General features: G+C 55.8%; 1 protein-coding gene and 2 non-coding genes across 3 annotated transcripts; 2 read left to right on the top strand and 1 right to left on the bottom strand.

Moving 5' to 3' along the window:
- Window positions 1–3,377: 3,377 nt before the first annotated feature.
- Window positions 3,378–3,483, top strand: Trnal-caa. Its single transcript has 2 exons — window positions 3,378–3,415; window positions 3,438–3,483. It is a non-coding gene; the product is annotated as a tRNA-Leu (tRNA).
- A 137-nt stretch (window positions 3,484–3,620) lies between these two features.
- On the top strand, window positions 3,621–3,692 carry Trnae-cuc. Its single transcript has one exon. It is a non-coding gene; the product is annotated as a tRNA-Glu (tRNA).
- A 2,770-nt stretch (window positions 3,693–6,462) lies between these two features.
- On the bottom strand, window positions 6,463–14,365 carry LOC101573787 (L-amino-acid oxidase). The gene is made up of 6 exons (XM_004640956.3): window positions 14,130–14,365; window positions 13,768–13,880; window positions 12,953–13,154; window positions 11,572–11,640; window positions 9,707–9,843; window positions 6,463–8,187 (listed from the first exon to the last, which is right to left on the bottom strand). Exons 1-6 carry the CDS (start codon window positions 14,355–14,357, stop codon window positions 7,356–7,358), a joined length of 1,581 nt encoding a protein of 526 aa, XP_004641013.2. The 5' UTR covers window positions 14,358–14,365; the 3' UTR covers window positions 6,463–7,355.
- Between the last annotated feature and the right edge of the window lie 867 nt (window positions 14,366–15,232).

Here is a 15,232-nt window from a genome sequence, read left to right as displayed (position 1 = left end):
AACTAAAAGTTTCAGTCTAAGTGAGTTAACATACCAAAATAGACTTTTAGGGCCCAATAAAATGCAAGAGACCAAAAAAAAAAAAAAAAAATCCTTAAACAAATGAAAGACATCTTGGAAAAAATAAAATACAAATAAAAAAGTTTGTACTCCAGACATCAAGGGCCTATGTCCAACCAACAGCCTCCCTGCTTTCTGTCAGATGCACAACTACTAAAACCCATCCAGAACCCAAGTTTAAACTTCCAAGGCATCTGCCTCTGGGGCACCCCTCTCTGACTAGCAGAGAACTTTTCTTTTGTTTTTTGTAATCCCATCAGGAAAGCCAATGCAACAAAGCACACATCTGGCCATTCCCCACTGCCGGACATTGGCTGTTTTATTGGCTTCAATCCTCCTTGCCCCAAAACAAGGACTCAAAAGCTAGAGAGCTGGTTACCTTCTCACCTTGCGGAAATGTTATGTATGCATTACAGTTGGGGTTCTGCGAGGGAAGCAATACATTACAGGACACATTTGTAAGATTATTCCATGATGAATCACTAAAGAATCATATACAAAGAGTGTAGGAAATCTATCCACACTGAAGACCAAAGAACCCAGCATAGGGTCTGAATCCTACAGTAAGGACCTGAATGAGTCCAGCTGAAAACCTAGAGCTCAAAACAGTGCCTCCCACAATCCAACTGGAGGCCTAGAGCCCCTGACAATGTACCATGCAGGCTTGTTTCACAGATCTGTGCCTGGAAGACCCAAAGGTCAGTGGTAAAGCTAGAAGGTCTGTGCCAGTGGGATGAAGGATCTGTGCCAGCAGGCTGAGGGCTCTGCACTGGAGCCAGGAAGCGATGTTGAAGGTGAGGACCAGAGCTCCCCTGAAAAGTACCCCAACAATGCTCAGCAACAGTGACGTCCTGAGCTCCTCCCATAATGAGGAAAGGTGAGTTCCCATCAGGAAAGCCAAAGCAACAAGCTTCTCTGGGAATCTGAGCTGTGCACCATCTTCCCCTCCAGAGCCAGGAAGGAACGCTCAGGGTGAGGACCAGAGCCCCCCCCCCCCCCGCCCCAAGTGAACCCTGATCATTCTCAGGGACAACCAAGGCCCAAGCTCCTCCTCTGACAAGAACAGCCAAGTTCATTGGGAAAGCCAGTATGACAAAGTCTCCCAGCAGAGCAGCCCAAGAGAACCAGCATCTTCCACCAGCTCCACCAGCTTCTCCCAACAGCTTCTCTAACAGCCTCCCAGCAGCTTCTCTAGCTCTGCCTCTTTCACTGCTGGCAACAGCCCTCAGGTGGGCCTCCCACACCCAGCACCGTGCTAGTTCAGCTCAGCTGAGAGCAACAAGCTGGCTGCCTATTGGCAATCCACCACAGTATGTGAAGCAGTGGATATGTTCATTAGCCTAATCTGATCATTCCACAGAGGATGCATGTATGGAAACAGTACCCTGAACTCCATAAATGTATATAATTATTATGTGTCAATTAAAAATAGAGTACAACTTTTTAAAAAGGAATATTGTCCTCAACTTGGAAATGCATGGAGGAGACCACGAGCACCCTTCCGTGGCATGCTGTGTTGTGAGGTGGCCCCTGGGTGGCTACCAGCCCTGGCCTGCGTGCGCCTCTCACTGACCACTCCAGCCTGGCTGCCCCAGCTCTGAGGGTGGAGGTGGCCTGGCAGCTGACCAGTAGGGAGGTGGGGGGCTTTTGGCTGAGCAGTGTTACAGATTCCTATGCATAGTAGTGCAAGAAGAGTTTGTTAAGAGATACAACTGACAGTTTTCTCTGCCTCAGAAAAAAGAAAACTTCTAAGTGGGAGCGGCAGCTGAGCATGGCAGCTGATTGCACTTCGGGTGTTCCCTGGGCTTGCATGTGTTAGCAGCCTCTTTGCAACATTTGTTTAGCTGGATGGTTGCTTGTAAAAATCCGTCCATACTGTCCTTTGCACGGGCGGTATCCACCCCTGCCTGCTCTTCTGAGGCTCTTTTTCAGTGTGCGTGGATCCTCTGGTTCCCCCCGCCCATGGTAGCAGTCTTGCTAAAGTGGCTTAGTGAGAATTTCCTCACCCTCTGTGTGCTCACCCATCACTGGCGATGCCTAATCCCTGGCCTAGGTTTAGCAAGACTCCTGTAAGACCAGTTTAGTGACAATTCCCTTACTCTCCAGGTCTCCGCTTAGTAATTTTCCACCCACTCACCAGCACCTTGCTCCACAAGGGCCATAAATCTGTCTTTGTTGAACTGGAATTGAGCCTCGTTTCTCTCCTGTTGCAAATCCTATTTGCAGTAGTTTGAATGATTTTCTTTATTTTAAACAAATGTCAGAATAAATTTATTCTTCAACATCATTAATTGACACACGTGCATTTTGCATTTAAGTGAGCCATTGTTTTGGTTAGTGAGATACATTTTCGCAAGTCCCCTTAGTGAGACTGTAATTGGCAGCCCACTTGAACCCTGCACTGTTTTATTACTTTGCTTTTGTCTTCTCAAAGCTGGTACATTGGTGCTGATTATCTGCTTCTTTAGCCAATCAGCACACCAGGACAGGCTTTGGACTCTAAAACTGCAGTAGTGGAAGTTTCCACGGACAGACAGATGGACAGATGGGTGGGCGGATGGGTCACAGAGTGGCTGAATGATAAAAGGATGGGTGCACGGACGGATGGGTGCTTGGTGGATGGGCGAGCGCGTGGATGGGTGCTTGGTGGATGGGGGTGGTGGACGGGTAGATAGGTGGGTGGACGTATAGGTGGGTGAGTGAATGGCCTTTGGACCTGGAAGCCAGCTCAGCGCTGTTCTGCGGGGCAGACGGCGGCCTGACCGGAAACTGACTCTACCCGCGGTGCAACCGCGATCTGGAGTTTGGCGGCTCGCCCACCGCCCACGTCTTTGGCGGGAGCCCCCCGCCCTCCACGCCGGGATCTAATCGCTTCCTGTGTCAGGAACAGGCGCGGAGAGTCCGCTTAACAGGGCGGCGAGGAGACACATCTCCCGCTGCTCCGCGGGGACGAACAGCGCGACTGCAGATCGGTCCGGACGGCGAGAGCACCCGGGAACGGGTGCTTCGCTTTCCACCGGCATCGTCCTGCACTTGGGGCGGGCGCCCGGCTGCCTTTAGGGCTGGGCTTTAATTTGTGATGTCGGGAGTTGAACCCTGGGCATTCTCCTCGACCTACATCTCCAACTCTGATTTTTCAATTTTTGAGACCGGGTCTTTAAATGGTTAGGTTGTCCAAAAGACGCTCGAACCCGCGACCCTCCTATCTCGACCTCCAGTCAGTCGCTCGGAGCTCGCGGCTGGGCTGGCTTTAGTTCCGGCGCCGGGCTGGCCTGGGTGCAGAGTGCAGGCCGCGTAGCGTGCAGTGGGCGCCGGGTGTCAGGATGGCCGAGTGGTCTAAGGCGCCAGACTCAAGGTATGAGCCTTACCCGTGGGTGTTCTGGTCTCCGTATGGAGGCGTGGGTTCGAATCCCACTTCTGACACAGTCTTTTTTTTTTTTAATCTCCCCTTTGAAGCCGGGCGCCTCCTTCATTTTTACGATGAGCTCGCTCCGCCCCTCGCTCTGTAGGCGGCGCCGGCTCCTTCATTCAGCTCGCACTGGCGAGCAAGTAACAGCGCCTCCCTGGTGGTCTAGTGGTTAGGATTCGGCGCTCTCACCGCCGCGGCCCGGGTTCGATTCCCGGCCAGGGAAGCAGTTTTATTTTCTTCCCAATGATGATACAAGATCCTGTGCTGCTGGACGAACCCGACCACCCCTCGCTGCTCCTGTTCTAAGACTTGGGTTCGCTGGGCTTGTCACCGCAGCTTTCCGGAAAGCTGGGGCAGGGCGATCCCAAACTCAGCCTGGTCGTCATAGCCACAGAGTGAGAGCCTCCCTGTCCAATGCGGGTGGATGGGGCGCAGCTCAGCACACAGGTCCTGGCAAGGGGACAGAGGAGGGGAAATTCTACCTGACCTGTACATTTGCGTTTAAAAGGTGTCTGATCTTCCAGCTGAAAAGTAAGGAGCCTATAAACATGAATGCACAAAGGGCGAGAGGAAAAACCAGGGACAGACGCCCACAGGTGCTGATTTCCTACAGTGCTTGCCTTGTCAAGTTTTAAGCTTTGTGTGTCATCATTTTATGTATTTACTGAATTTTCTCCCCCACGAATATAAAATTTATTGGTAGAAAATTTGTAAAACTACTTCCATCTTGTATAAAAGTTAACTCCAAAGTAACCCTAGATTTACACATAATATATGAAACTATAAAACTTGCAGACAAAAATAGCAAATCTTCAGGACCAAGCACTTGGTGAAGAGTGAGGCAGCCCGCAGGAGAACACGCGTTAAACCCGAGCTGGCTGGGATTCACACCCCCTGTGAGACCTCTCCAGGAGGATGCAGGAGGATGGGGCAAGAAAGGCCTCTCACCTAGGGTCCAGGGAGATCTCCCTCACAGCAGCGGAAAAGCACACATTCCACTGGAAGTTCAAACGGATGAGAGAACATATTTCACCACAGAAATGTGGAAAAGGAAGCTGGAGAGTGTCGAAGCACAAGTTAAAGCCACAAAGGGATTCTAATTTGATCTTATCAGAATGGCCCGGATGAAGCATACACTGCCAGATGCGGGCCAGAGGGCCAAGACACCCGGAGGAGGCATGAGAAGAGTGTGCTAAGAGACCTGGCCTTCACACCCCTTGGCATTTGTCCCCAGCAGTAGGAACTGTATTCCCACAGAAATGCACGCAGGGATGTTCCTTGCATTGTTTATGACAGCCCCAAACTGGATAGAACCCGAAGTCCCTGTTCATTCAAGCGAGCGGTGGTACTACCAGGCCACAGAGTGCTGCTATGTAACTCCAGTGGGGTGGTCTGGCTGGAATGCTGGCGCTGTGGGAGGCTGAGGCAGGAGGGTCACGAGAGCTAGCTAGCTTGAGCAGCTTAGTGAGACTGGTCTCAATAAATAAAATGAAATAAAAAAATAAAATAAATCAAACTCCTAAGTTGAATCCCCTGGATTTAATCCTCAGTACTGATTTTTAAAAAGCTACTTAGCAATACACACAAACACATCAATTGATACAGCAGAGAGCCTGACAGACTTGGGATTACAGCCTTGGCAGTCCACCTCCAGAGCTCATGAACAGCCTGGTGTGGTGGGGTATGCCTACGAGGCGAGCCTTCAGAGGCTGAGGCAGGCTGATGGCCAGAGTTCAAGGCCAGCCTGTGCTACATAGTGAGACCCTGCCCCAAAACAACAAAACAAAGGACACCACAAGACCTCCCAAATGCATACGTAACAGCCTTGAATCTGGTAACGATAAACACAGTGTTGGGGCCAGGACGTGGGGGATGTGCTTATAAGGAGGCGACACAGGGAGATGACTGCGTGACGGAACTGTTCTGGGTTTTCACTGTGTGGGCCTGTGAGCCTCCTGCCTCAGCCTGCCAGAGGGCTGCGGTTCTAGGTGGGGGTCACGCCATTGAGACAGGGTCACACTGTGTAGTCTAGGCTGACCTTGACTTCACAGCCTCCTGAGAGATGGCAGGCGGGTACCACCATGCCCAGCCATAATTATTTTTTAAATTATTGCTCCCTCCATAATAGGTAGCAAGAGACTGGGGAGACAGTGGTGGTGTGGGGCTGCGGACCGGTAAGACAGGGAGGAAACTGGGTGGAGGAGTTTCTGCCAGGAGGAACAGGTGCCTGAGGGCCATCCGTGTACCCGGCAGGACTCTCTGAGTGTGAGGCACACTGCCCTGTGCCAGAGCCATTTCCTGGGCTGTTTCTGTGAGCAAAGCTGAGGGGTGAAGTAGGTCTACCCCACCCCATCCTGTGAGCAGACCGCCGGGAGAGTTCCCTGTGCTCAATACTCCCCAGCTCGCGGGAGACCCCTGAAGCCCTCTCCTGGTCTCCTCAGTCCCTGGGGACATGGGCTGTCCATGATGCTGACCGGGTCATGATCCTACCTAGGCCCTTTGTCCCTGACCCATGAGGCGTGTGTGTTCTGTTAGCTTCCATTGACCCCTGGCAGGCTGGCACATCCACCTGCGGGCAGGTCCAATGTCAGCCCTGGTATGTGGCATGTGGCATGTGGCATGTGGCATGTGGCACATGGTACATACTCCCACCCGCAGTCCCAAGGACAAGAGAACTAGCTCAGCTATTTCTGAAGGCCTCCTCTGGTGATGTGTAGTGGGCTTGCCTCTCCCTGCGGGCCCTGGGTGACCAACACACAGCCCAAGAGGGCCCTTGGAACAGAACTCAGGGCAGGGGCATTGCCGTACGACGGGCCTCCCAGCCGTCGGCCTCAGGGTTCTGCCTATTCATCTATCTGTCCATCTGCTTCTTCACTTCCTAGGGCTGCCAGAAGGGAAGACCTGGACATGGGGAAGTCACAGCCCTAGGCACCCCGAAAACATCATTCATTCAGATAACATATTCCTTGCTGGATGTCTTGAAAGCAAATTGCTAATTGTCTTAGGAGCACAAAAAGAATAAGACAGAGCGGTAGAGCCTCAAAGAAGTGAGAGGATTTGGAAATATATTTGAAGTTAGGTTCACATGTGCATCACCTTGGATGGCATCTGTGACCAGCATGAACTCAGAGCCAGTGTTCCTGCCCCACATACAGAGTGGCACGAGACACGCACACTGCGGTGGTCATAGCAGCGCGGCTCGGCAAGGAGCACGCTGTTAGCCATGCAGCTGCTGCCAGGTAATGAGGTTCCCAAGTTCTAGGAAGAGTCTCAGGGTGGACATGGGGAAGGGTGCTGGGCCAGACTGGGCTAAAGGAGCAGGAAAGAACAGAAGACCAAGGCAGGGGACTGGAGTGCGAGGAGCTGGCCTTCAGCACCAGACTGTAGGATCTGCAGTTGTCCACCTGACTGGCTCTGGGGTCTGGGAAGGTGGTGGAGCGCGCTGTGTCTGGGTGGGGCAGGGAGGGGTGGCCTGGGGGTCCCCATGCCTCCTTGTTGTATAGTTCCCCTGCTCTGCACCCAGCTTTGGTTCACTGTGCTCTTCCACCATGTGGTTTTGCTTTGAAGTCACAGGTGTGGGTGCCGTGTCTCAGTGGTGAGAAAGCTAATAATAGCTGCCACCCAGAGCAGAGATGAAGCACTTGGTGGCAGCCTTAAATTCAGCGCACATTTTACTGTTCTAATGACCATGTCAGGAGTCCCTGTGGTGGAGATGCTGTCAAGGCATGGGTGAATAAATGTCCCAGAGACTCTACCCTTTGGCCTGTGGTGGCACCTCTCAGTCTGGTATCAGTGGGCAGAGGTCAAGATGAAGTGAGACAGTGAGACCTGAGACTGTTCCTGGTGAACCTGGGTGACCGGCCTTCCTCTGGTGCTGTCAAGCTGGCTACAGCTCATTTCTGGAGGAGGGCTCCTTGGAGTCACCGGGTTCCCCTTTCCCTGCCAGGTCTGCAGCCACCTGGATGCTCTTGGCTGTCCTAAGCCCAGACTTGATGGCCGTGTCGATCCAGCCATGGGGCAGGGCTGTGTGCTCGCCTGCAAAGTGGACCCGGCCTTCCGGCCGGCTGAGCTCCTTGGCATAGTCCACATATTGGTAGGGAGTGAAGAAGGTAAAGCCGCCCATGGAGTAGGGGTCAAGGGCCCAATTTTTGACAAAGGAATAAGGGCACAGGGCCTGGAGCTCCTCTTTGGGGCAGTCATGGATGGCAGACAGGTCCTCCAAGACGATACTCACCACCTGCGCATGGTCCATGGCAGAGAAGAACCTGGCATCGTCGTCCAATGTGTAGGAGGCCAGGATGACACCCACGCCATTGGGGAAGATGTGGTTGGGGTAGTAGATGAAGCGAGAGGGCCGGTCGGTGACGGACTTGCCGCTGTAGATGCCGTCACGCTCCCAGAAGCGCTGTGTGCAGGCCAGGATCACTTTGGTGGCGCTGTTGTAGTGGACCAAGCGCAGCGCATCCTCCTTACTGTGAGACAGGGGTGGCTGGAAACGAAGGAGCCGGGCGGCCTTGGCAGTGGTGGCCACCACCACAAAGTCAGCAGTCAGGTGTGCCCTGGGCTGCAGAGGGTCGGGCGTCCGGTAGATGATGTGGACGCCGTCTCTGAAAGTCTGCACCTCCTCCGCCGGTGAGTGAAGCCGCACTGTGCCTGGCTTGAGGGCATTGTGTAGGGCCTGGGGCAGCTGGTCGAAGCCCCCAATGATCTCCTGGAACCTGAGAGTGAAAAGGAAGTGGAGGAAAGGGTATGGTAGAGGAGGTGCTGAAGCCCCCACTTGGACCACATGTCAGGGAGGCCATCAGAAGGCAAAGGGACTGGTGCCTGGGTGGCGGCTCGGCTGATGGAGCAGAGAGAGGCCCTTCCTGCTTTGTGCTGACCCAACAGGAAAATGCAACAGAGCTTGCTGGGCCATCCTGTGCCCAGTTTGGGCTGGCAGAGACTCTGGGAGGTGCTTGGGCCCCTCTGCCCTGACTCTGAGGGCCCAGTGCAGGTCCCCCAAGAGCAGCCTCATTCCCTCCCTGTGGAAGCACTTAGCTTGAATCTCAATGGACTAACCCCAAAGCCCAAGGCCAAGGGGCTGGTGGGAGGAGGCCTGCAGCCTCAGGGATGCCGGCCAACACAGGCGCCCTCTCCCTTAGATGGGCTGAAGCCTGAATCACCACGGTCACTCAGTTCATCTCAACAGCTCCAGGTCCTCGAGCAGCCAGAGCCTGAGGTAGGGTGGGTTCAGGGATGAGCACACTGGAGCATTTTCTTGAGCTAAAAGCCCTATAGTCTGTGTCATAGGAGAATGACTCTGGTTCTGACTGTCCTCTTGCCAGGGGTTCTCAGACTGGGGTTCTGAAAGGTACCACTGGGACACAGCAGAGGGGGGTGTTTTCAGGCCCTGGCTCTGTGGGTGGTGACACGTGTACATGGAAGGAGCACCCTCTGCCCGGGCTCACTGGAATTTGGAAAGCTCTGCCCACCTGTCCCAGTGCCCTGGCTATTACTTCTTTAGGGATGGCCACCTGGTTTATTTCTTCCTTCTTTGAGGTAGAATAGAAGAAATAAATGTAGGTGGAAAGGAGACAGGGAAATGGGAATTTTGGTTGGCTTTTTGAGACAGGGTCTCACTAGGTGACCCAGGTTGGCCTGAACTCACAACAGTCCTCCTGCCTCAATCTCCAAGAGCTAGGGATGAAAGGTGCATGCCACCTGGTACAGTGGAAACTGGAATTTTAAAACTGTGAGTTTAAAAAGAACTGCAGTTGGGGCACAAAAGTCAGGACACAAAGTTACTCAAGCCCCTTCCCTTCCAGGGAACTTGGAAAAAGATTTCTGAAGGGCCTCGAAGACACAGCGAGGCTGTGAAGGGGCCTCTGGGCCTGAGCTTTCGTGGCGAGCGATGCTGCCGGCCTCGGTCTCCACCCTCGAGGAAGCAGTGGTACCAGTGAGCAGCCGGACACCCAGGCACGTGGTCTGCACGGAGACCCAGCCCCAGACAGGGGGCTGGACAGGCGGCAGGACGCACACCCCGCGTCGCCCATTAGGAAGTCACCGTAAGCCCCATCAACATACCCAACTCCAGACCTTAGGGCTCCTAGAGAGCCCACTGTCTGGTGATTTGTGTCCTTTTCAGTTTGTGCCCAGTACATCCCCTTATGTCTCTTACGAAGCCACCTCCTAGGGGACCTTCCATCCTCCCCAGGGACCAGCCAGCCTGTGCCCCACCTCCGCCACCCCATTGCCCACCGGGGCTCGTGGAAGAACAAGATGAAGCCGCGCAGCGTCTCCACGAAGGCCTCGTAGTAGCCAGAGTCAGCGTTCAGCAGATCCCCGATCATCTGCACGGCTCCGCGGCTCAGGTTCCCCACCTTGATCAGGTACTCCTGGGTTGCGGGAGAGAAGGCGGCGTCAAGTGGGGCAGCCTCCAGGGCCCGCTGCCCCCTGTGGCCCAGGAAGGGATCCGGGCCCCCTGGGGCACAGTGCTCAATTCCGGGCAGAGACATCGGTGAGGGGGTCGGCTCGGCCTTCACCCCGCAGGCAGGCAGGCCTTTCTCCCTTGAGCCTCCTCTGCGTTAACTTCCTCGGGGAGGAGGGAGGCACCTTGAGGCCACTGGGCAGCAAGAGCAAGCCAAAAGGTAAAGGAGAGGCAAGAGGACAATGGGCCTTGGTGAGCAGAGAGGCGCGAGGAGGAGGGCGGGGAGGCCGAGGCCAGAGGAGAAGCGTGGGGCCGGGTCCTGCGCAGGCCAACTGCCCGCGAGGAGTGAGGTCACCACGGGCTGGAGACGTGGACCTGAACACGGTGTTTGGAAGGACGGGGCTCTGAGGCCGGGCTCCGCGCAGCTGTGGGGACAGCTCGGCTGCTCAGCAGCCGGGGAGAAGCCAGAGTGCCAGCGCTCCTGCTCCCCGCTCTGGGCCTTTCTCTCCCCGTCGCCCATGTCCTGCTTTCTCTCTCCATGAGGGACAGGGAGGTGCTGTGGCACCCATCAGCAGCAACTGTGCCTTCGCTTGGGCCCCTGGTGCCACCGCAGTGGTCTGAAGGTGCTTCAGGGGCAGCTGCGGCTGCCGTCCAGTGCCGGTGGGACCTGCCTCTGCACACTGACTCAACAGCGCCGCACCTGCAGGGCACGACCGTCCCAGGCAGAGCCGCGTCAAGGAGAGAGCTAGGAAGCTGGCTTGGAGGGGCAACACCACGGCTCGGCACTCTGGAGGCTAAGGCAGGAGGGCCCTGAGTTTGAGCCCAGCCAGGGCAACTTCACAAAAAAGTAAGACTCTGCCTCAAAATCAAAGGTGAAAAAGGGTGGGGGAAGTAGCTGGTGCAAAGCCCTGGTTCCCAGCAATCTCCAACAGCGCCTAAAAGAAAAGTGCTTGGGGGCAGGCTGAGTGTGTAGACTTCCACGGCAGGACATAGAGGTGTGTGGTGGTAGGGACTTGGGGACCCAGAGCACCAGAGTCCCCAGCCCCCATGGCACCTTCCCCTGCTTGGTCTGCACCTGAGGACACATGGCTGACCTCACAAAGCTGAAGCAACAGCCCAGAGGGGAAACCACAGCCCTGTTGGCCGCATTTGCTCAAGGACCATCTGCTTCTGCTTTTCACACCCCCTCCCCACCCTGCTCTCACCTCAGGACCTCAGAAGAGCCAAACGTGCTCTCCGCCACCTGCATGGCACCCTTCAGCGCCCGCAGCTGCCCAGCAGGGCTCAGTGAACCCTCCCCTGCGGGGCTGTGTGCCTGTTGGTGGTGCTGGGATCCAACCCAGGCCTTGCCCCAGTAGGGCCATGCAGGCCCCTGCGCTTCCTGCAGCACAGCCTCCCCACTTTCTGGGGCCCCAGGGCCTGTGTGAGGGTGTCCCACCAGCACTCCCTGTCCCACAGGGCTCAGCTGTCACCAGCTGCCTCCCTGGGGTCAGTGGTGCTTTTGCACAGCTATGAGTCACAGAAGGGCACACACTTCTGTCCCTGCAAGTATTGGGTTGGACACGCCCTAGTGTGAGGGTCAGAGCTCTCATGTGGCTGAGGAGGCAGAGTACAAGAGGTCCCTCAGAGGCCCCTCAGTGTCGGGCTGTGGTGCTGCCCAGGCGGTCCCCAGGAGCTGTGACAGGGTGAGGCTGACCTTGGTGGAGAAGGAGTCGTATTTCTCCAGCACCCGGCTGCAGCTGCTGCTCTTCAGCTCTTCGGAGACCTGAGGGAGAAGGGGGAGGGAAGGGAAGGAGTAGGGAGGGGAGGAGGGAGGACCCCGGTGAGGCCAGGCCACAGTATTGCCCGCTGGCCCTGGGGCCCTGGGTCCGCTGCTCTCAGGGCTCCACTGTGGTGAGCCCAGGCCTGCAGTGCCCACAGGACTGGCGAGCTCGGAGGGCGGAGACGCCATGTCCCCTCTCGGGTTACTATCAGGTCCCGACAGTCTCAGAAGTCTCAGAAAGGAATGTCCACGCTTTGTCCTGTGTTGGGGACTCTCTTTGGTTTTGCACCAAGAATCTTTAGGTTTAACGAGTACTTTATACCTCATTTGTAATGAACCACAAATATAGAGTGTGGGGGAACAGTATAACAATCACAAAATGCAGCATCTTTTAACTAATTAGGTGTCTGAAAAATACAATATTTAGGTAAAAATAATAAAATTATGAGACAAGCTGCGGCTAAGTTGATTAAATGCTGGTCTGTGAATTACTACAAAGGATGAGTTGGGGGAAGTGGGTGCGGAATGAATCGGGTGACATAAATCGCATCACTAGTTTTTCTTAAGTGCCATCGTAATGCTGCCTACTGATACAACTTTTTCTTGTTTTATAAATATAGTACTTCCAAACCAAGTGCCCTGGTTGCTGTCATTTGCATATCTGTGTTGGATGGGGACTTCTTCATGGTCCTGAGGCTGTCTTGAAAAGTGGGTGACTGGGCCAGTCTGAAAGCAGGGCAGGGTTCGAGGCCGAGGCCCACGACTCTGTAGGGGACCTGCAGGCCCGCTGTCCCAGCGATCACCTGAGGTCCCACTGGGCTACGGGCCACAGAGGTCAGAGACAGTGTTCATGCTGGCCGGCCTGGGCTCGGCTTGGCTCCTGAACCATGCACCTCCCATCAGGACAACTTGGATCCATGCTCTGGCTGTGACCCGGCACGTTCCTTACAATCTCTCGCCTCACCCTTCGTCTGTCCTGGCAGCTGGGAGAGGACTCGGGCAGTGGGGCTTCTCTGTGAAGCAGGGCAAGGCAGTGGCAGGAGTCCTGCCTGGTCATCCAGTGTGCTCAGGTATTCCTCTGCCTTAAGCCAGGACCTGTTGCAATTTCAGGGCCCGAGGCTTGGACTTGGCTGCCCAGGTATGGACATCTGGGATCCCAAAATGCATGGTGGCACAGGGTCAGGAGGGACAAGCCCAGGCTGGCAGTCCCCCCCCCACCCCGCCCTGGGTCTCTAGGAGGCTCTCCAAGACAACTGTGAGCAGCAGAGTGTTCTTGGGGCACATGAGAACCTCAGCTGCTCCCACCTCAGCTCACCTTCCTCAGGGACTCGTTGAAGAGTTCTTCTGCTGTCTTTCCAGCCTCGTGGGCTCTGACCTTGTAGCCCAGCAGGTCGGGGTTGGCCTGCACAGCCCCCAAGCGCTGCCGCACCCTATTCACCAGCACCCAGGTCTGGTTATCAGAGGGGCAGAAGTCTCTGAGGGGAAGTCCAAACTTCTGGATGAACTCTCCAGACAGCCTGTGTGGGGAGAGCGGGTGGTGGGGCTGGGACAAGAAGCCACTGCCTCCCCTGTTCCTGGAGTTGAGGCCACCCCTTGCCTATACAAGGGAGCGAGGGTCCCAGCTGCTGTTCTGGGCTGACTGCCACATGGCCAGGAGGGTCCTGACCTTACGGTGATACCACATCTCCTGGCCAAGGCCTCTGTCACTTCATTGGAGACCTGAAGACTTCAGACCTCTAGGTGTGAGCACTCAAGGTCCTGCATGTCGGCTGAAGGGAGCCCAGCAATGTCCCTTGGACTCACCCCTTCCAGTGGCCCAGCTGACTCCAGGGCACCCCGGGGATCATGCTCTCTCACTTCTCATCAGCAGCAGACCCTCCTCCCCAGAGCTCTCGTTGCCTTTGGCACAGTGTCCCGAGTGGGCTGGGCAGGTATGTCCAGCCCAGTACACAAATGAAAGCATTCAGACTGGGAAGTTTCCGGGGAGCCCTGGAGCTGGGGAACGAGTTGGGATGGACCCTAAACCCTCGGCCTCCAGGAGAGGATGCCGTCCCTTGTTGTCCTCTTGACCTCTGTGCTGAGAGCCCCAGTCCCAGGCTCCTTACCCATCCCCACTTCGCACCACCCTACCTGTGGTTCACAGGGATCCTCATGGCGCCCAGCTCTATGTACCAGTCCGCTCCAGGAACTCGGTGGGTCTCTATTCTGCCACCCACATGCCCTTTGGCCTCTAGTACAGTCACCTGGAAAGAGACTCCTGACTAGAGGTGGCTATCACACCCTTTGACCTCCCAGGCAGGGGCTAGCTCTTCCCCCTTTGTGCCCTTCTGCGGTGTTTCTCAGCTGTGGCATCAGCCACCTGCTCTCCCACCCCTTCAGACCTGTTTAAGAGCTCAGCCTGGCTTCTGTCCCCATGTCCTAGGGCTGTCCACTGCCAGTCCCCACCTCCCTCTCAAACCTGAGATCCCACAGGACTCCCAGACCATGCGTACCTGGTGGCCAGCATCCTGTAGTATCTTGGCCGTCGTGAGCCCAGCCATGCCTGCTCCAATGACCACCACCTTTCGGGCGTTTGCTGTGCGCCCCAGCCCCTTGCGAGCCAGCTGCAGCAGTTCTCCATACTGGGGATCCTCAAAACACTTGACCAGCTGGGGGTCGAAGGCCTGGGTCCATGGGTTCAGCACACTCAGGAGGGCGAGAGCCAGCCACCCTGGGGACATGGCTGTGGAGACAGCAGTCAGGCAAGTTCCTGGGGACAGAGACAGCTTGCCTGAACGCTTGATCTGAGCAGGATTTATCACTGACCTGTGATGCAACACCTGGCACTCCCGTTTCCTTCCTCCCCTATCTTGCTGTGCATTAGTCATGGGGTTCCCTGGCCAGCCTCCATGGGCTCCAAGGCCAGTGATGCTCCAAGGGACCAGTGCCCCCAGGCAGGGTGAACCTGTCCCAGGGACCTGCCCTCCCCCCGGTCAGCTGGGCTACTACACAAGAGGTTGAGCACAGCAGAAGAAGGTGTGAGGGTTTATATCTAGCTGCCCTGAGCCTTGTGCAGTCAGGCCAGGCTTGTGCAAAGTGATGGGTTATGTGGGCTCAAAGGGCTGTGCTGTCAGGAGGGGCTCAGCTGGAGTGTCCCTGGACGTGAGGTCGGGATGGGCACCTCTGCCTCCCTGCTCCTCCTGACTCCCCCTGGTTCCTGCCCACCATGCTGTGAGCTGCTCTCCTCCGCCAGGCCCCTCTGCCATGCCGCACTGTCTTGTAGCTGGCATATTATGAACTGACATCTGTAGAGCCAAAGTGAACCTGACCTCTTCAAGTTGTGGGTGTCTGGCATGTGGACAGCGACAAGGAAAGTGACTAATAGCGCAGGTGAGGCTCCTCTGCCGCGAGCTGGGTTTGTGGCAGTGAGGAAAGCCTGCCTGCAGTTGTAGCAGGACCAGGTGAGGGGGAGGAGCCCGGAGACGTTGCTTAACAAACTGACCTCTCTGAGCCGTGCCCAGTGAGCTACGGATTTCTCGTCACAGGGGCTACTGTGGGCCACCAGAGCGGCCCAGGCCTGGTGCTTTTGAGGAACTCACCACATTCTGAGCCTCAA

Source organism: Octodon degus, unplaced genomic scaffold, assembly GCF_000260255.1.
Source record: "Octodon degus isolate 3935 unplaced genomic scaffold, OctDeg1.0 scaffold00129, whole genome shotgun sequence".
In the NCBI taxonomy this organism is placed as follows: Eukaryota; Metazoa; Chordata; class Mammalia; order Rodentia; family Octodontidae; genus Octodon; species Octodon degus.
The sequence above is the reverse complement of the archived record's forward strand: the minus strand, read 5'-3'. Positions and strand labels throughout refer to the sequence as shown.